Consider the following 22,223-nt stretch of genomic DNA (forward strand, 5'->3'; position numbering starts at 1 on the left):
TATGAGAGAGCAGGGCATCAGGCTAACTATAACTTTCAATATAACTATATTACAAAAAGTATCACTGATTCAAATAATTTTATGTGAATGTGACCGTTCCCAGGAGGCATGGCTTGCTGTAGTCCAACCAATCAAGGAAACAGTACACTTTAATAGCAATACACATGTCTGTAATGAGAGGGAATACATATATGATCAAGAGATTATTATTACAGTGCTCATCTGCCTCCCTATGTTCTGGAAATAGCTATATGAACAATAGTTCTGAAGCTCCCTTGTCCTCTACCTGCCTGTAACTAAAAGCTTTATGTAAGGTGATATCAAAAAAGTTTAAGGTACTTCCACAACAGAGAGAAATCTGAAATTTGGTACACAGCCCAATGACAGAATAAAAAGCCCCCCCCCAAAAAAAACCTCAGTTCATGAAGTGTGCCTCACAAAAAGGCAACAAAGAAGAAGAAGAAGAAGAGGAGGAGGAGGAGGAGGAGGAGGAGGAGGAGGAGGAGGAGGAGGAAGAGTTTGGATTTGATATCCCGCTTTATCACTACCCTAAGGACTCTCAAAGTGGTTAACATTCTCCTTTCCCTTCCTCCCCCACAACAAACACTCTGTGAGGCGAGTGAGGCTGACAGACTTCAGAGAAGTGTGACTAGCCCAAGGTCACCCAGCAGCTGAATGTGGAGGAGCGGGGAAGCGAACCCGGTTCACCAGATTACAAGACTACCGTTCTTAACCACTACACCACACTGGCACGGAGTAAGCCACAGCACAGATAGGAAGTTCTCCTGGAGTTCTCCATAAAGAAAAAGGCAGCTTAGAATTTCAACAGTGGTTTAGCATACATATGTTACACATACACACGTTTTAAACAACTAATTCTCTTACCTCAGCTTTTATTTTATTGTCTCCAAAGCAGAGGTGCTGTAAGTAGGCAGCAGCATTGGATTGTACTGAGGGGAACTGATGCTGTAACATCTGAATGACTTCTGGAAGTTCCGGGTCTCTCCATCCAAACTCTCTGTGCACAAAGAAACGAGAAGGGATTTAGCAGTTGCTCTAATGACGACAGCAACACCTATACTTGTTCATGCCCATAGTTTTAATGCACCAAGCTCAGGAAATGTGTAGGGTTTTTTGTTGTTGGTATCACTGCCATAATGAAGGTAGACGGTAACCAGTATCATGACTACCCAGAAATTTAAAAACCACTGTGATTAGAGAAAGGTAACTTTGGCTAGATTAGTTTTCTCAAAGTTCTATTATTCAAAAATAATAGAAATGAAATGCACTATAGGAAGCCCTGATAAAGATTAAGAAAACAAAAAAACATACAGAAACACAGCCATTATGCACAACCATGCTTTCTCACTGACGATGAACAGAGCCTATCCCAAGTACCAGATCTGGGCTGGGAGTTGGGAGAGAAGCAGTATCAGAGGACAGGCATTTCCTAAAGCGCTCCACAGGACTGCAATGAAGAACATGGGCTCAACTGTGGGATGCCAGTTCTCCTTAGTTCAGAGCCTTGAGACTGGCACTATGCCTACAAGCATGCAAAATCCTCATGCTCCTTATCTTAAACTAGATTGGACCAATGCAGTGTTCTTACAGGAAAATATCCCAGGGTTGAATCAAGTTTGGAAACGCACCCAAGTTACAAATGTGCTCACTGTTTTCTCACATTATCTACCTGGATGCACCATGAGCACTTGGTACACTTCATGACTTATTGTGTGCCAACCTACGCTCAAAATCCATATTTCTATATCACAAACCACAACCAAACACTTCATCCCCACCACCATTTGCTTCTTATTTGTGGTATAACCCCACCCCTCACTACCTCTAGAGAGGAGGAAGGGGACACGGACATGGCATTGAGCCACAACGAAGGATCGAGCAATTGTCAAGAAGCAGCACAAAATCAAAAGTAGGTGAAGCATCTATCAGAACCTGATCTATCACTAACCTCCAGCTGCACCAAGAAGTGAGAGCTGTCAAAATGTGTCTGCTTGAGAAATGGGTTTATGTGCATGGATATGTGCAAACTCCCAAACTATGAAAACCAGGAAATAAGTTCAGAGAATGATGACTGTCTGAGGAAGAGTTGGGCGATTACTGCAACAACTAATTTGAAGATGAGCATGCAAGACCAAAGGTGCTCAGGACAGAGGGCTGGATCCCGACTTAGTCAAAATTAGAACAGAACTCCCTGAAATCAACTGGACCTAAGTTAGTCAGAACCACCAAATTCTGTTGATTTTAATAAGTCTACTAAGTTTGGACACAGTACAATATAACTAAACATCTATTTCAACAACCCAAATGGATAATCGTTCCCCAGAATTGCTATAAAGGCTGTTAATTTTTGCTTGTGTGGGATGTTGAATGGGAAGTTTAGAACAAGTATATCAAAGCAAACCTATAGGGTCATATTGAGTGTTGCTGTTCCCTTAGTGCAGCAGACTTCTACAACATAGGGGGTTAGATTAGATGATCCTTGTGGTCCCTTCCAACTCATTCCCATCCTCTTCCCTTCCAAGCACCTCATAATCTGCTCCAGAAGGTTGGAGGATGCCTCTGAGCAGTTTTTGAGGGTGTGCAGGGAGAGGAGGGGAAGGAGAAGTCCTGTTACATGAACAGAATTCTGCATGCAGAGTTGGATGCAACCCAGAACATTTTATTAGTCCCTTAATTAATGCTTAGCCTCTAGAAAAATGTATATGAACAATATGTATCTCTTTTTTGAAGAAATCAAAAGTAGCCGGACTGCAGAAAATTCTTAAATCTCCTTTGTAGAAAAGGATGAGATATGTATTTGACCCATATTAAATTTAATAATTTCTCATGTTCTCTATCACAGAGTTATGTTTGCACTTGTGGTTATCTTCCATCAAACATCCACCTCCCAAACTTTGCAAAATATTTATCAACAGCAATCACACATAAAGAAATCATGACTAAATAAAGCTAATGGGGCGTGTGGTTAAAGTTGCGATTACATACAAAACTGCATGATTGCTGCAAATCTGCTGCCTGTTTTCCTACTCCTGAGGTACAGAACTTTCCAGAAATCATAGTCAACATTATTCACCACAAGGACTAACTGGCCACTCAGGTTGACAACTGTTCTGTTGTTATAGTCTTACCAGAGACGAAATTTCAGGCCAAGTTTTCAGTCTGAATATTCTGCTTTGATGCAATTACTTAACTTAGATTTCTCCATGGCTATGTACACATTAGCGACTGAAAACACAGTGAGGTGGTTCTCCTCCACTGAGTTTCAAGTTGTTGTACACACCAGAGAGGCGGTCAACCAACGCCTCCAACCCCTTTTCACGATCCTGTCACCTGCGCCTGAGCTGTCATCCACACACGTACAATGACTTTCTCAAATGTACACACCTCAGCTTAACTGCAAAGTGAATGTAGCTCAAGTTTTCCTTTCGGATTGAAGTTTAGTTTGAGGGAAAGTGCATCAAAAATAGCAGTATTTCTCAAGAAACTACAGGAGAGCTCTGCATCATCGATTGAAAAGCCAGCAGCGAGAGCGCACTGGAGCCAGAGTAAATGGGGATGCGTACACAGCCTGTGTCTCTACTAAACAGTGATTTTAGCAGCTGACAGATTTTGCGTTTCAATACGAGTTTAGTCTAAATGAACTGACAACTTGCAAACTCCTACTGCATGAGTAACTCATACATCTGCATCTCTTCAAATAGAGGAAATGAAGTGGCAGTTTCAACCATGAATGTTTAATTAAAACTGAGTAGTAGAACCACTGTTACATACACATACACAGCCATCTTTATTTTCCATTCTGTTTTATTTTAAAGCAAAACCTACAATTTAATTTTGTTGTCTTTCCTCACACTGGTGTGTTTTAGCCTCAGAACAACCCTGTGCAGAAGGTTAGCCATGGAGGACTCAAACTGGCAATGTAATATCTGAAAATAATATACTCATAACTGGATTCCTCATGGATAACTGGATTCCTCGCTTTAAACCCCAATACTCTAGTCACTTCAACATGCTAGTGAGCTCTTCTTGTCAACATGTTGCTAGAATCCAACCCAGAATTTACAAAAATTGGTCCAGTGGCAGTTTAATGTATCTTTTGACAGGCTTAAAGTACTTGGTAAATTTGCATGAAACAGAAGCTTGGCAGTTAAACTATTTTTTAAAATGTGGTTGTACCGATTGGGTTGGAGCCATAGAAATGAAAGGTGGCCACCTCCCCCCCAAAAAAACCCACCCTGGAGAAAGGTAGGGGACCCTCATGTATGGGATGGGCATTGGCATGGTGGAAGACAGGGTTTCTGGAAAATTGGTGGAGGCAACTACCATTAGCAGGAGTCATCAGAAGAGGTTGCCTCTGTCTGATTTTTTTTGGGGGGGGAACCTTTCCCTCAGACCCCTATTTCAAAGCCTACCCCATTCAGTAGAGCCCCTGAACCTCCTGGCAACTAGCAGTGAAGGCTGTGAAGTGGTCAAATCAGCTTCTAACAGCCGCGTTAGACACTTCCCCCCCCCCTTTGATCCAAAACATTTCGAAGAACCTTCATGTAAGTTACATACAATGTGATTTCTGTTTTAGCTGTTTCCGGGTTATTGAGGGAATAAAAGGAAGCCAACAGCAGGAGTACTTGCACAAGAAGTAGTACAGATAGTCAAATTCACAAATTTCATGTGGAGACATTAATGCAAGCCAAAGCTTTCCAAATGCATAGGACATCTCTTTGTTTTGAATTTTTAAAGAAGACCTGTAGTATGCATTTCCTCTGTGCTGTTATGAGAAGAATTTCATAGCAAATGTTTATGCTTGCAATAAATCTGTTTTTATTCTCAAACGTCAAAGCAGGTAAGAAACTGGTATGTGATTGCCGCTTTATAACGGCTCTGCAAAATTGTTAAAATTTGTTTTTAGCCGTTGCTAAATTTGCAGCTAAATGTGCAGCTAAAATATGTTGAATTAAGCCACTCTAATGACTCCCCCATACCCTAGGCGTACGAGATTCTTATAATTTTTTAAAAACAAATGTTTTAAAATAAAGATGGTGAGCATAATCTAATGAGACTTAAGGGAATATATCTTTGGAAAATGACCATTTTCAAGTACTGCAAATATTGATTGCAATGGACTATTCTGGCTTGAATCCAGTGTTTGCATGAGCAGAAGCCATTTGCTCAGCTACGCTTTCCCACCTCTCCAGCCCACTAAAAAACCTCTCTCAGAGGGTGGAAGACTATCAGGAAAGGCCTGGGATATGATATGCTGGGGCTGTAGCAGGAAGGAAAACTGGAGAAGACTGGGTGGAGGCAGTTTGCCTCTCAGTCATTTCCTGAAGGTCTCCTAGTGTTTGAGGGAGGGGGGGAGAGCATTTGTGTATATGTGTATGTGTGTGTTTTCAAGTGGGAGGTGAAGTCTTGCAAATATCCGGTTTCTGGTCATACAAATTCTGGATCAAAGCCTCTGTTTAAACACAATACGCTTAACTTAATTTTGTTAAAGATCTAACAGAGACAGAATTCTACTGAATTATTGCTCAGTCTAGCATCACAGCAATTTTTCACATTTAGTTTTAGTGAATCACGTTCAAGGTATATCTAACATTTGTCACTGACAGTTGTAGATACTGGTTTTTTTTACTTAATACAAATTTACAGTGTGGGTGGCGCTGTGTTCTAAACCACTAAGCCTAGGGCTTGCTGATCAGAAGGTCGGCGGTGTGAATCCCCGCAATGGGGTGAGCTCCCGTTGCTCGGTCCCTGCTCCTGCCAACCTAGCAGTTTGAAAACACATTAAAGGGCAAGTAGATAAATAGGTACCGCACTCCGGTGGGAAGGTAAACGGCGTTTCCGTGCGCTGCTCTGGTTTGCCAGAAACGGCTTAGTCATGCTGGCCACATGACCCAGAAGCTGTACACTGGCTCCCTCAGCCAATAAAGCGAGATGAGCGCCACAACCCCAGAGCCATCCGCGACTGGACCTAACGGTCAGGGAAACGCTGTTTACCTTCTTGCTGGAGCAGTACCTATTTATCTACTTGCACTTTGACGTGCTTTCGAACGGCTAGATTGGAAGGAGCTGGGACCGAGCAACGGGAGCTCACCCCGTCGCAGGGATTTGAACCGCCGACCTTCTTATCGGCAAGTCCTAGGCTCTGTGGTTTAACCCACAGCACCACCCGCGTCCCTCCTTTACCTTTACAAATTTACTAACATTACTCTCCAAAGCATGAGTTGCTCCCCTGTGCTGAAAAAGGCACCAGGCATTTACAATAGCTGTTTCTTTTCACTTTCCATATTGCATATTACCTCTTCATCATATTACCACACAGTAGCTGGGTTCAGGCTATGGGACAAACAGACCAGAAGACTTAATATTATTTTTTAAAAAATATATTCATGATATCATGATATCATGATTATTATTTTTTAAACAGCCAACGGGAGCTCACCCCGTCGCGGGGATTCGAACCGCCAACCTTCTGATCGGCAAGTCCTAGGCTCTGTGGTTTAACCCACAGCGCCACCCGCGTCCCATATATATATATATATATATATATATATATATATATATATATAATATTCTACAGTTTATAACGGACCGAGGTCGTTCATACACACACACACACACACACACACACACACACACACTCTTTCTACAGTTTATCCACACTAGCAAATTGGAGTGGGGAGCTCGGGAACACCAGAGGGTCATTCAGAGCTCCTGCTGATACTCCAGATTTATTTATTTTTTTTGGGGGGGGGGACATTTATCCTGCAACTTCATTTGTGTGGGAAATACCAGCAAATATTATTTGCAAAAATGAACAAACACCCAGGTGCAAGACTGAGTATTCCAGCTGCCAGTAACCTATCCCTAAAAGGTGTGAATGAAGGAGAGACTCACAAATTAAAGGGCATCTTGGTAACTAGTTGTGTTTTGCAAAGGGCTTCAGTGTCATAGAGCCCTAAAATGGCAAGCCACCTAAATGGTTTTTGACATTACATCCAGAGCTGTGGAGCCACACAGTGCCGGATTTACGTATAAGCTAAACAAACTATAGCATAGGGCCCCACTCTCTTGGGGGGCCCCCAAAAAATTAAAGGAAAAAAAACTTGGATGTACATCTCCAAAATATAAGATAAAAAACAAATAAAATAAAACCTACATACAGCAACAGTGTTTTGTGTTTTGTAGGCTCTTATGATAGCATCGCTGATACCAATCCAGCGCATGCACAAAGCGCTGACCTGACTACCCCCCTGCCCAGCCCAATCCATGGCTCTGTCCCTGCCCCGTTCACTGGCCACTGCAGCATCACAAGCGTTAAAATATTACACAGCCAATTGTTATCTCATTTGTTAGATGCCCACCACTGAAAAGTTGTGAGGCGTCTTACAATTCAAAACGTATGAAAGACGAAAGACACGAAACTCTAAATTAATCACCGTCTAATTCTGAGAGACAGAAGCGGGCCTCAGTTCTACAACATAACACCATAAACTTGAGCAAGATTCAGATGCTACTATGAACACAGATGACACTGAGCTAATTGGGAATGAGTACTTAAAACTCCTGTTACTAGGCTATCCTTTTGATGCTAATTCTTATGATATATTTGAGTTTCAGGATGAGTGTTTTTATAATCATCATGACAGAAAGTATCAACCATGCTCTCCAGCTCATGGAAGTATACTTTGATCTAATCTTCTTCACTGGATTCAACCCAATGATTTTTTTTGGGGGGGGGGGGAGAGAAAAAAAATTCAGCTTTCAGGGGGCAAAGTTATTGAAAAATTTTTTAGGTTTGCCCAAAGTTGTGGAGATACTTTTTTTTTTTTTTTTTGCAAATAACCAACATTTAGACATTTAGCCGATTTCTGCAGTATTACATGTATGTCTGGGAAATTCCAGACATGTGGCAAGCCTACGATATAGCTCAGTAGGGGAGCATATGATTTGCACCCAGTTAAAAAGTGATTTGGTAGCTGATGGTGTGGAAGACTGAGCCACTCTCAGAGTAAGCAGAACTTAGCTAGATTGACAGAGTAGTCTGATTCAATATTAGGCAGCTTACTATGTTACACTGATTGTATAATGTATTTACATGTATTCATGCCTCATTCTTCAACCCTGAAGGGTTTCCAGAGTGCCGCACAGTGAATTTGAAACAAGTAATCATCAACATTGAAACTTCAGTGTATTGAATATGGTAAAAGTCAAGTAAGAAGTATACATACATATATAATTTTATTGATATGCGGCCTTTCCATAGTTCAAACCATGCTCAAGGCGGCTTAGGACATGACAAAAATAAAGAATTACAACAACAAAAGTAGCCGTAAATAAATCAAAAAATGCACAAACCAAACAATTTCCACAAAAATCATAATTAAGATCTGCAATAAAGATACAAAAAATAATGCCTATAACATCAACAATCCCCAGCTAAACAATACCCCAAAGTACACGAATAGCACTCCAAATTCAACATAAGACTAAGTGAACTACAGCTAAAGCCAAATCTCTCTCTTTATTTCTTTCTTTTGCTAAGGAAACATTCTCACTGGAGCAACAGCAGCCATCTACCGTATGCCTAGAAACTGAGAAGAATTTGCTCATTTCCCTGCAACTCTCCCCTTTCTGGGTCAAGTGTTATGCACCAAAACGAGAGAAGACACTTGACAGTCAAAAGCAAGAAAATGAAGTCAGTAAAGTTATGTTCGACGCTCTGCCCCAACTCTTTCCACTGAACGCTGGTCTTAGTAGGGAACTGTTTAAGGAAGGATAACAGACCCAGCATGCCTCATTGTCGGCAAAGGCGAATTACTTTAACAGCATGTTTTCGTAAGTGCCACTGAAGACGTTTCCTTCTGCTAGCAGCACACATGTGAATACTAGACAGCCCAAGTGTTGAATGAGTGCGCAGCTCAACTATATGTGTACACAGATTGTATATTCATTGAATGTAACCTTATGTGGACTCCCCTGTAGCTGGGTGGTCATTGACCATATTGACATAAGTGGCCAACCTGCAACGTGGTAACAGAGCTCTAACTGCTAGCCAAGATAAGAAGATTCCTTCCTTACTCCCTGCTCTTAAGCTAACTTGCTATCTGCTCTAGATTCAAACTATACCTAGACACAGAGTGGGGGCTGTTGGAGGGTTGTGGTGCGCACTGACTTGACAATAATAACTTCAGAGTGACACCACTGGTATGGACTAAGACCGCAATGCTGCAGCACTGTAGCAACTGGAGTGAATATTCCCAATGAAATTGAAATATGATTAGCGTGTAAAGCATGCAACCTCCCTTTCGTATTTTGGCAATGTTTGAAAGAAAGATTAAAACACGGATAAAAATGTGAAAAGCCCCCCCCCCCCCGCAGAATCACCAGCAATTTGTTGGTCGCCTGCAGTGCTGTGGGAGAAGCATTTATCTTCATTTGCATGGGATTGTGCCGGTAACTGCTTCAGAGAGGAACTGCTATAAACGAACATGTGCGTGACGATTAAGAGAACACAGGCATTTTAAAGAGCGTATGTCTCACCATTTGGCATCCCAAGGATACTTTTTCAGCACCAGTTTTACGCTGAAGCTGTGAGGGCAGTTATGACAAAGGTCCCTTATTTTCAATTCTTGCAAGGGTTAATTTTCAATGTGTTAGTGTCTACGGCTAATTTACGTTATTAGAGCAGAACATTCGCATCTGATCAAGCAGTTGGCATACAGAAACACAGACACCAACATCTACCCCTTTCCGGGCAATACTGCCTGCAAGCAACTTTGGAGAGAAGATTTATGTAGGAACCATATGTTGAAAAATGACACCAAACATTTATCATAAAAAGAAAAATGCTTCTAAGTCTGCTGTGACGAATATATTTTTTATGATTTTTTTTTAAAAAACCCTGCCTTTTTGTTATTTGGCTTTATTGTTAACGTGGTTTTCGCTAAGATTTATATTTTCGTAAGTTTAATTTTATTACAGAGAAGCAGAGTAAAAATAGGAATGCAGGGCAAAAGTATCAAAACAATTACAGTCATACCTCAGGTTACGAACGCTGCGGGTTGCACGTTTTCGGGTTGCAGACTGCGCCTAACCCAGAAGTACTGGAACGGGTTATTTCTTGGTTTCAGCACTTACGCATGCGCAGAAAAACAAAATGATGTCACATGCATACGCAGAAGTGCCGGAACGCATCACGCGCACGTGCAGCCCTTCAGACTGCGGATTGGAAATGCGGCTCCCGAACAGATCACGTTCGCAACCCAAGGTATGACTGTATTGAAAAGCTTTCTAAACCACAGTTCTCGCAGCTGCTTGATATCTAGCGTGTTCTTAAAGCATTAAAGCCATTTTTTCCAACTGGCATAGCCTTTGGAAAAAGGAAAAGGAAAAAAAGTAAGAAGGGAAATTAAAAAGATGCTAACCCACCCATGAGTGCTGCCAAAGTAGAAGAGCATTGCACAAGTTTGCTTGTACAGTGGTACCTCAGGTTAAGTACTTAATTCGTTCCGGAGGTCCGTACTTAACCTGAAACTGTTATTAACCTGAAGCACCACTTTAGCTAATGGGGCTTCCTGCTGCTGCTGCGCCGCCGGAGCACAATTTCTGTTCTCATCCTGAAGCAAAGTTCTTAACCTGAAGCACTATTTCTGGGTTAGCGGAGTCTGTAGCCTGAAGCATATGTAACCCGAGGTACCACTGTATTAAGAATGCAAGAAGAGTCCTGGTGGACCAGATCATAAAGCTAATTTGAGTCAGCTGAATATTTCTGGGAAGGCATAAAAGCAACACCCTTCATCTTTTACCTTCGACTACCTGACATTCACAGGTATACATGGAGGCTCTGATTACTAGAGCCACCACTGCTCTCTGTCCGGGGGAAGGGAAATACAGTCATACCTTGGTTTTCGAACAGCTTAGTTCCTGAACGTTTTGCCTCCCAAACGTCGCAAACCAGGAAGTGACTGTTCCGGTTTGCGAACTATTTTTGGAAGCCAGCAGGACTTCTGTGGCTTCCGATTGGCTGCAGCCAACCTGAAGCAGTGCTTTGGTATCCAAACGTTTTGGAAGTCGAACGGACTTCTGGAACATATTCCGTTCGACTTTCAAGGTACAACTGTACTGGAATGATTACAACTTGCACCCTGCCATACAGTAACCTATGTGCTGTTTGGTCAGTCCTTAGAGCCGTGGAATAACTCTGCATTTATTATTTCTAATTCTTAAACCACTTTGCATCAAGGGGCTTTGTCAGGGAGTAGCAAAAAGGATGGCTTTGCCATTCTTGCTAGGCATAAGTTGAGACTTAAACTGCTAAAGCCAATTCATCAAATTAGACTGAAAGCAATTGGCACAGAGTAAGCAAGAGACGCAGCATAATGATTAATAGAGTCTGAATCAGGCTTCGTTTTCAGAGCAGTTCCTTGTTCTTCTTTTTTTTTAAAAAAAATAATAATTCTAATTTAGACTGCAAAGTGTGGGCCATTTAATTCCCAGTGGAAAATGAGGCTAGACTTAACGCCTCACAGAATGCAGGATCAATGTTTGAAATCCATGCTTCCGTTCTTTAATCTGCTTCATCAAAATAAGACTCGTGAAATATTATGCGGCCATGAAAACATTAACGAAATATAAGCAGTTAAATGGCTGTTTTCTCTGCCTTATGCTAAATCTTTCTATTTTTATGTACATACCCTGCATCTTAGTAACCTAAACATGGCTATTTGAACATGCATGGGATATGGTCTATCTATCCGCAAACTGGAACAGACACTGATGATGTACCAACAATAACATAAAAATCATTTTTATTTTCTCTTCCTGCAAGAGTTTGTCGCGATGCATATTGCAGATTTAAAAATGCTTTGAAATACACCGTTCTCCTAAGAGCTTCTTTCTCAAGTCTCAAAATAGGGTGGGATAGAATCCTGGCTGGGGACTACTGTTCATCCTGCAGGAGCTGGCAGAGAGGACAGCTTGCTTAAGAGAAACAGCCAGAGATAAACTCTCTGCAGTTTGTGGTGGTTGGTGATAAAGAGAAGCATCCTTTGCGCCTTTCTGCTTAAAGATTCTTTGCCTTGTTGCCTTGGGGAACTGGTAGAGACATCACCTTGCCAACAAAGGTCCATATAGTAAAAGCTATGGTTTTCCCAGTAGTGATGTATGGAAGTCAGAGCTGGACCATAAAGAAGGCTGATCGCCGAAGAATTGATGCTTTTGAATTATGGTGCTGGAGGAGACTCTTGAGAGTTCCATGGACTGCAAGAAGATCAAGCCTATCCATTCTTAAGGAAATCAGCCCTGAGTGCTGAGGCTCCAATACTTTGGCCACCTCATGAGAAGAGAAGACTCCCTGGAAAAGACCCTGATGTTGGGAAAGATGGAGGGCACAAGGAGAAGGGGACGAGAGAGGACGAGACAGTTGGACAGTGTTCTCGAAGCTACCAGCATGAGTTTGACCAAGCTGTGGGAGGCAGTGGAAGACAGGAGTGCCTGGCGTGCTCTGGTCCATGGGGTCACAAAGAGTCGGACACGACTAAATGACTAAACAACAACAACAACAACAACAACAAGGCAGGAAGGAGCTCAAAAGCCTCAGGCGAGAGAAAGACCATATCTTGCTTTGTCCACATAAAGGACACCCTCGCATCTTCACGGGATCTCAGTCTCATCCAGTGACCTCTTAGGTCATAAAAGGATGGGGAGCAATTCTACAGCAATAGGAGTCAGTCTCTTTGATTAAGAGCCAAGGGAAGGAAGCAGCAGGTCACAACTTTTGTGGGTAAGATGAGACGTTTATGCACTCACTCTGTTGTGATTTTGGTCTCGTTTTTATGACCTCTATCCACACTGACAACAAGTTCATAGTACAGTGGTACCTTGGTACTCAAATGGCTTGGCTCCTGAACAAATCGGCCCCCAAACGCCGCAAAATGTTCTGGTTTGCGAACATTTTTCAGAAGGCGAACATCCAACACGGCTTCCGCAGCTTCTGCTTGAGTGCAGGAAGCTCCTGCAGCCAATCAGAAGCTGCGTCTTGGTTTTCGAACCGTTTCAAGAGTCGATGGACTCCTGGAACGGATTAATTTCGAGGACCAAGGTAACCAAGGTATTTTACATTTCCACTCACAGAAGCTGACCCTGAATAACTGATGAACTGCAATGTTAAACACACATAATGGTGAGAAGTCACAGAAATATAACAATTTCTCTGTAACAATCACTACATACATGTTCTCACCCCTAAATAGAGACTCCTAAAATCCTAAGGGCTCCCACTTAATCAGATTCACTCTTATTTTGGCTATCTATTGTTTTCCAGCGGTGATCTTCCACTGAGCCAGTTTTGTGGAAAAAAAGAGCCTAGAATGCTAGGTTAGCTTTGGGAAAAGAAATTCCTTGGAGATTGAAAGGAGAGAAGTCGGTGCAATGCATTTATCATGCATGTAAACAATTCTGAGGGGGTATGGGGTGTTAAGGGAGGGGTAGCACCTCTGGTGGGGGGCATGTTGTGCTCCTTCTGGGATAGTTTGTCCATCTTTGGTTCCCCCACCCTGCACTCAGCTCTCACCTATGGCTCCTAGAAGCTGTCAGCATGTGACAGTGGCTACACCTTGGGAATGGCTTTGACTGGTCATCTAAACCAGATGAGGTAGCCAATGGGTCTCAAACCCTCGAGTTAGAGAGTTCCTTAGCAATGCAGAGAAAGGTTCCAGCCATTTGAGCAGACTAGACAAATAGTGGGTCCCATGACCAAGAAAGCGGTCTTTTTGTAGAGGGAAGTGAGGAGCAGATGGGGCTCGTCAACCTGGGAAGATAGCCCATCCAGGAGAAGTAAAACTCTGATCCTAAGCCTCTGCTGCTTTGCAGGATACCTTCAGGAATAAGCCCTAAACAAATCTAGAGTGCAGTCTTCTCAGGTGGTTGGATGGGACGTTGTACGCCTCCTTACAAAAACTTCTGCAGCCAAGCTTGCGGCCAAATATATTGCTCTGCTTTCCTCTGGACCAGGGGTCAGCAAACTTTTTCAGCAGGGGGTTGGTCCACTGTCCCTCAGACCTTGTGTGGGGCCGGATTATATATTTTTTTGGGGGGGGCAATGAACAAATTCCTATGCCCCACAAATAACCCAGAGGTGCATTTTAAATAACAGCACACATTCTACTCATGTAAAAACACACTGATTCCCGATCCGACCGCGAGCAGGATTTAGAAGGTGATTGGGCGGGATCTGGGCCCTGGGCCTTAGTTTGCCTACCCATGCCCTGGACCACATCAGTGAGACTGAGTCTTGTCGTCTGGGCAGTCCAGGACCTCCATACACACTGCCTAGGCTTGCACCCCGGGGAGATCACTTTGGTGGTGCTAAAGCAGCTTTTTTGACTTCACTCTATTGTCTCTCAAGACAGATGAACACCAACAAAAACAATTCTGAATGCCATTTATGGCATGGCATAAAACAGTGTAAAACCCCATGTATTCCTCCACAGGTTCTGGATAAGATGACCTATTCTAGGTACCAATACCAAGAGGGATTCCATATGGGGGCGCACGAGTTAAATTATTGTTTGGAACATTAGACTTCTTCTCCTAGTGGTGTAGCCAGTGTGGTGTAGTGGTTAAGAGCGGTAGTCTCGTAATCTGGGGAACCGGGTTCGTGTCTCCGCTCCTCCACATGCAGCTGCTGGGTGACCTTGGGCCAGTCACACTTCTTTGAAGTCTCTCAGCCCCACTCACCTCACAGAGTGTTTGTTGTGGGGGAGGAAGGGAAAGGAGATTGTTAGCCGCTTTGAGACTCCTGAAGGGGAGTGAAAGGCGGGATATCAAGTCCAAACTCTTCTTCTTCTTCTTCCTACGGAGTTTCCCTTAAATGAGTAAGGCTGTTTTGCTTTTAAAAGCATTTCCAGCTGAATGTGGTTAAAACTGATTCTAGCCGTAATGCTGCAGTGTTTACTATTCTTTCTGACTTTACCCATGAATGAAAACAACATACATCTACAACTGTCGCCACTGCATTAGGTATCACCCTATGCACTATCTTTGTTGTGATGTGCAGAATTACAGTCAAAAGCTACTCTCGTAAAAGATGCCTTTTCTAAAGTCTGCGCAGCTTGAACCATTTGAAGCAAAGAACCCACCCAACCTGTGTCTTCATAATGGTACCTTCAACCCATTTAAAGGTTGAAAGGAGTGATGCTAATTGCCTCACGTTTATCGCATTCTGCCGGCGCTGTAAGCACCAGCTGCTTTATCAGCCAAGACTGGCACATTAACAGTCCCTCCTTATCTTCAAGGGAAAGGGAAAAAAGGCAAGACGGGTGGGGAGAGAATGGGATACAATGAACAACCAGAAACGGATTGCAATCTTGATCAAACCAAATCCCGCTGACAGAAAATATGCGAAGACACTCCTCGATTATTATATACAAAGGAATCCCCCAAAGGCAATGGAAATCAGCTGCTACTATACCAGTCCAATAGAATCACAAAATCGTAGAATTGGAAGGGACCACCAGGGTCATCTAGTCCAACCCCCAATCTTTTGCCCAACATGGGGCTTGAACCCACAACCTTGAGATCAAGAGTCTCATATTATGGATTCAGAGGTGTTTTCAGAAGCACCAGCTCTGCTACACAGCATGGGGTTTTTAAAGAAATGAAGGTGGACATTCTAAACCATCTTAGAAAGCTGCATTTTCTTTCTTAGATGTGGAAGAGGAAGAAAATGTGACTTATCAAAGTGGTCAGTGCCTGACAATTGCCGATATGGGCTTCCTTGAAGATAGTGGGATTAAAGTAGCTAGAAGGTTACTAGGAGCAGGGGAAATGTGTTCAAAGCATGGCCAAATTGAGGTTTATAGCACAATCCAGGGAAGTTAAAAGGGAAGGTCTGTGTGCGCAGCAAAATCACCCTTCATAAACAGCATCCCAGTGGCATCTTCTGCTGTTTGAGGGAATAAATTCAGGGGATCACAGTTCGGATTTCCACACACAGAAGAGGAGCACAGAATCTCCTTTAGAGGGACACGCTTCTGATTAATGTCACAGGACTAAATAAAGTTAGCCATTTGAGTGCTAAGGCATCAGTGGTAATTTTTAAAATCCGCCTTTAAAAAGTGTACCTTTAGAACCTCTGGGAAGCTAAGGACAAAGACTGTCTTACCTGCCAACAACACAGATTGATTTCTTTTTATTTATTTGATCCTCACTTTCTGTTATTTTATTAACACTCTATTCCCTTCCAGAAGCAGGTATAATTGTCTTGGGCAATACATCCCTGTCATGTGCAATGCTATAGTGCTCTCCTTCTGATCATCCTTCTTCCCAAAGGGAAATTAAATTGCTTTGAAATGTGGCCTTTTCAGTAATTGCTCTCCCATTTAGTGAAGATCAATGATCATTCTCACCTTCCTATTTACTGCATTATAGCTTTATGAGAAAAGGAAGTGTTCCTAAATGCAAAAGGGAGGTGAACAAAGGTCAAACACCAGGTGAACAGGCTACAAAGCTGGCAAACTAGTGGAATTCAGAGGAGGTTAAGACCCTCAAGCTAAGAGTCACAGTATTCATTTTTATCATTCCACTCTAGCCTCTCTTTATCCAGACTAAATATATTTCAACAATTTTTATACCGTGTTACACTTGGGGGTCAGGTGCAACTAAGGAGTCCCACTAGCAGAAGCCTATGGAAGGACTTCCACTAGTGCAATGGGGTCTCTGCCCCTCTCCACCCTACTCCCCAATTTGCTGGGGGACACGACCCCCAGCATGTAGGGAGGAGAGAGTGGAGATTGTTTCATCTGGCAAGCTGAAAGCTTGCACTGATGGAAAGACTGCTATAGTTCTACATCATATTCCCTAAGTCTCTACATGATAGACAGTAAGATTGAAAAGATAAAGGTAAAGGTAAAGGGACCCCTGACCATTAGGTCCAGTCGTGACAGACTCTGGGGTTGCGGTGCTCATCTTGCTTTATTGGCCAAGGGAGCCGGCGTACAGCTTCCGGGTCATGTGGCCAGCATGAATCAGCCACTTCTGGTGAACCAGAGCAGCACACGAAAACACTGTTTACCTTCCCGCCGGAGCGGTACCTATTTATCTACTTGCACTTTGACGTGCTTTCGAACTGCTAGGTTGGCAGGAGCAGGGACCAAGCAACGGGAGCTCACCCCGTCATGTGGATTTGAACCGCCGACCTTCTGATCGGCAAGTCCAGGCTCTGTGGTTTAAACCACAGCGCCACCCATGTCCAAAGATTGAAAAGATAGAATAAAGATAAAATCAGTTTAAACAAACCAGAACTTCAGAAAACCTACTTAGGATGTCTGTTGAAATAACGGTCTTCATCCTCCCAGCCTTTCTCATCTCAGCTGGGAGGGAGGTTCAAAAGAATTGGTACCACCACACTGAGCAGTAAATATACCTCCAATTTTATTTTGCAGGTCCTTTCCTACTTTTTATCATCGTTACAATGTCTCTACCATATCACTCCCCCTGTCTCCTTCCTATTATTACATCAACATGGAAGAAAATGCTGTTCACCTTAATATTAAGATAAAGGAATCTCACCCACTCTTGGTCTGACAACATCCACTCATCCCAATATTTCTTCACAGTGCTAAATTGAAGGTGGTGAATGGTACAGAGAGAGGTAATAGGGATAAACATTTCTCTCTCTTTCATCCCACCCCCCAACAACTAAAGAGTCAGCCTAAGATATTAACTGGCAATCAGCTCAGGATAAACTTAATTAACTTAACAGGCTAGCTGAATTTAGGTTTCCCCAAACTCAGTGGGACAAGTTAATCATTACCTGTTCCATTGATTTCAAAAGGAACTAAGTTTAATTGCCACAGCATGCAGTGATGATCACTAGCTTTTGAGTTAATAAACTTGTTAGGCAGAAGCACATTTTTTGATACAACAGCTAAGAATGGTCCTCCTGTGCTCCCAGTCAGTAGATCTCTGGGGTTACCAGATGCTAAAGACCAGCAAAGAAGGGTGATATTCATCATGTCCTGCTCACAAACTTCCCAAACACATCTCAGCAGCTACTATTGGAGGCAGAATGCCAAACTAGATAGGTCTTTTGTCTTACCTATGAAGCCAAATTTATATTCACCTGGGTAAAATTATGTCAGGTATTTCAATGAATTTAAACTGTTCTTTTCTTATTACACCTGTGTACGTGTGCTCAAAGGTCTTGGAACAGTCTCTAGAGAAATTGTAGCAAAACGGGACTCTGGCCAGCTCCCAGCACATTTGTCTCCCACTTAACCTCATAGAAAAGAATATTATATATATACAGATATATACACAGATAAGCAAAATACAAGGTTATGCATACCAACCAAAGTAGTAAACAAATAAACGCCCTCTATTCCCACACATTATGGCTGCTGATCAACTGCCCAAACTATGAAAGAACATGAGAATTCAGAATGAATATTTGGACTTATCTGAAATTACTGAATTTGCTATATGGGCAACACCTCCTTTTATTGTACTTTGTTTTACAGTGGTACCTCTGGTTACATACTTAATTCATTCCGGAGGTCCGTTCTTAACCTGAAACTGTTCTTAACCTGAAGCACCACTTTAGCTAATGGGGCCTCCCGCTGCCGCCGCGCGATTTCTGTTCTCATCCTGAAGCAAAGTTCTTAACCCGAGGTACTATTTCTGGGTTAGCGGAGTCTGTAACCTGAAGCATCTGTAACCTGAAGTGTATGTAACCCAAGATACCACTGTATTGTACTTTGCAGATATTTATCCTTAAGAGGAGGCGGGTGCAGCTGCAGGCAGCCCAGCCTCTTTCAGCGGAAGCCCCTCACCCCCCCCCCCCGGTGAAGAGGGCTCTCTTCCATGAGCTAAATTAGTGGCACCTTCTGAAATCTGATGAGTCTCCCCATTTTGTGCATGGGGGGGAGGGGTGTCTGGGCAGCTGCACCATCCATAGCACGAAGATGCTGTGGCTGCTTACACCTTCCTAATTTGCTCACTAAAACACTAAAAAATAGGAAGTTTATGTATCCCTGAACTCAAGTAGATAAATAGGTACCGCTCTGGCGGGAAGTTAAACAGCGTTTCTGTGCTCTGCTCTGGTTCGCCAGAAGCAGCTTAGTCATGCTGGCCACACGACCCTGTCTGTGGACAAACGCCGGCTCTTTCGGCCAATAAAGCGAGATGAGCGCCACAACCCCAGAGTCTGTCACGACTGGACCTAACGGTCAGGGGTCCCTTTACCTTTACCCCATATCATACAGCTGCACAATCGCAACAATGATGGTTGTTCAAAGTCATCATGCTTCCAAAATACTCATAAATGGCATCACATAGTCTCTCTTTCTCTCCCCCCCCCCCCAGGTTGGTTGTATTTATAGATTTGGGATTTCCCTTGGGCTTCCCTAAATGCAATACATAGTCAAACATTTTTGTGCTTGAAATACTGCAGTTTTGGGTGTTTCCTCTAATACCTTTTGTACTTGACCAAAACCAAATGATCAAGCAGTGATACTGATGTAGAATAGAACATCCCTATTTTCATCTGAGGAATGTTGGAGGGTATGAACTAGTATAAGATAAAGTCGTCTGGCTGGTTAGGCAAACCATGTGTGGAACACTTTCTCTGCTTCTGAAGCCATCTGGCACAATGCTCTTTAGGGAAATTTGGAGAAGAATGGCAACTGAAGAGAACTAGGAAGTCTGGTTAGCACATAAAGGTAAAGGACCCCTGGACGGTTAAGTCCAGTCAAAGGTGACTATGGGGTTGTGGCGCTCATCTTGCTTTCAGGCCGAGGGAGCCAGTGTTTGTCCATAGACAGTTTTCTGGGTCACATGGCCAGCATGGCTAAACCGCTTCTGGCACACGGCAGACCGTGATGAGTGCCAGGCACATAGAAATGTCGTTTACCTTCCCGCTGCAGCGGTACCTATTTATCTACTTGCACTGGTGTGCTTTTGAATTGCTAGGTTGGCAGAAGCTGGGACAGAGCAACGGGAGCTCACCCCGTTGCGGGGATTTGAACCACCGACCTTCCGATCAGCAAGCCCAAGAAGCTCAGTGGTTTAGAATGCAGCACCACCTGTGTCCCACATAGGTGTGCATGACACAAGTTGCAGAGATAGGAAGCATGTGACATGCCTTAAAAGAACTAAGGTCCAAGACACTATAGAGAATGAGAACACTAATGTATCTTTAGGATGGAATTCATGTTAGAATACCATTGTGGAAAGAACTTTACAGCAGGCTTCCTCAAACTCGGCCCTCCACATGTTTTTGGCCTACAACTCCCATGATCCCTAGCTAGCAGGACCAGTGGTCAGGGATGATGGGAATTGTAGTTTCAAAACATCCGGAGGGCCGAGTTTGAGGAAGCCTGATTTACAGTGTGCTGCATTTGCAGTGCTACCAGAACACTGCAAGATTTTCATCACTGTTGCTTCATTATTTATTATTATTATTATTATTATTATTATTATTATTATTATTCAACTTTATATTTTAAATTTTCCCCTCATACCCTTTCAAAAAAAAAAGTGCTTTTGCACAACAGCTCAGCTACCTCCATTAGAAGTAATACATAAAAATACAAAATTCTTCTTTGGTCTTGCACTTCCATTTTAATGAGTAATCACAGCACACAGACAAAAGACAGGCCTAGATGGGAACTTTCACAAAGAAAGCACCTAAGAACAGAGCTATGCTTTAAATAGCTTTCATATTTGATTTTGGTGTAGCATTACCGTGGCGTTTCTCGCAGCTATCTGTGAGACACAGATATGCTTCCTTACCCCAGACACACTTAAGGAAGCCACACATCCAATTAGAGCTCTCTGGTTTATGTGGATGGGCGCTTTATGGGCGCTTTTTTTTCTAAGTATGAAACAACGGCGTAAAGAGAAAACAAGAGGCATATCAGGAGATGCAAACATAAAACAAAATCAAGCTAAAGTTAAAAGGGCTGCTTCACAGATTTCCAAAAGTGTCCACAGTGACCCGATATATTGAAGGCTGTAACAACAGAAACGTTTTCAAACAAGTCGAAAACAAACCGTATCAGAGTGAACAATGTGGAGAACAGATGAATGCATATTCTATTCGAAAGTTCTGCACTGCCCAGGTTTCATGCAACTCTTCAGATAATCTGACCCCCGCTGTAGCTGACTCTGTTCCGTTCAAAAACAAGCTAAATACACCAGCATTCATTGCACAAATGGCTTACTGCACATGATTTATAATGTGCAAATATTACTTTAGTATGAGAAAGCAGTATTGCGGCGCACGCTTGGAAAGGTCAGTTGGGGAAGAACTGTTAAAAAATGAACACGCATGATTTCTGCATACTAAAATTACTGCATGCTTTCCATTGTGTTTGTACGGGAAAATTTAGTCAGTGACTGATAACTCAGAATGATCAATTTCTGAAGACTGAACCATGGCAACACTGGATGAAAGAGACCTTGTTTTTTAAAATATTTTTTTCTATATATTACACACTAAGATACACGTCTCTAGGCATTGTTGCTCTCCCACCACACACCCTCCCTCCCCGTCCTGCAAATACATTAAGCTGGAATAATACCTCAGAACAATGGAATTAATGAAGTATGAGATGCAAGACAAGAAAAGGTCTTCTTAATTAAGCCATGTTTACCAGACAATGATGTCTGAAATATTTCATATTTAGTCACTTTCCTATCAGCAGGGAGCATGTAAAAGACATACACACATACCTCGTGTATTGTAGATTTCAGCTATTTATCACGGAAAAAATTACTTTTATTTCTACCAAATTAGGTATGTAATTGCAAATATGCCCTGCTTCTGTAGCACATTTAACTCTCTTGTACAAGAAATGTCATAAATGGAAATAAAGTTAAATGGGTTAATTAGTCACCACTGACCATTTTAATTACAGGATAGAGGGGGGAAAATTGGAGACAGATGTCAGGAAAATACTCATTACTGGGATCCTGATAGAATATACTTTCAGTTGACTGAGCAAGCTTTGTATAACTGATTACATCTCCCCCCCCCTTACCTTCCCTGAGTAAATAGAAAAACTAATTATCTGCACACTATTAAGTTAATGCACATTTATCTACAACAATTCAATTCTGACTGTGAAATAATCTTTCTAGTCTATAATTACACTCCAGATAAATTAGCATAATTTCCGCAGTACATACTTTCATAAAGAAGC

At 42.5% G+C, this 22,223-nt stretch overlaps 1 protein-coding gene across 5 annotated transcripts in view; it reads right to left on the reverse strand.

The window, feature by feature from the left end:
* The window catches only part of CTNND2 (catenin delta 2), a 245,222-nt gene that overhangs the window by 127,410 nt on the left and 95,589 nt on the right, over positions 1-22,223 (reverse strand). For all 5 annotated transcript variants that reach the window (XM_083623764.1, XM_083623763.1, XM_083623766.1 and 2 more), the window contains one exon: positions 886-1,018. In XM_083623764.1, coding sequence (XP_083479890.1) covers positions 886-1,018 — 133 coding nt within the window. The remainder of the gene's footprint in view (positions 1-885; positions 1,019-22,223) is intronic.

The sequence above is a fragment of the Podarcis filfolensis genome, assembly GCF_964270895.1.
Source record: "Podarcis filfolensis genome assembly, chromosome: 7".
NCBI classification, from domain to species: Eukaryota; Metazoa; Chordata; class Lepidosauria; order Squamata; family Lacertidae; genus Podarcis; species Podarcis filfolensis.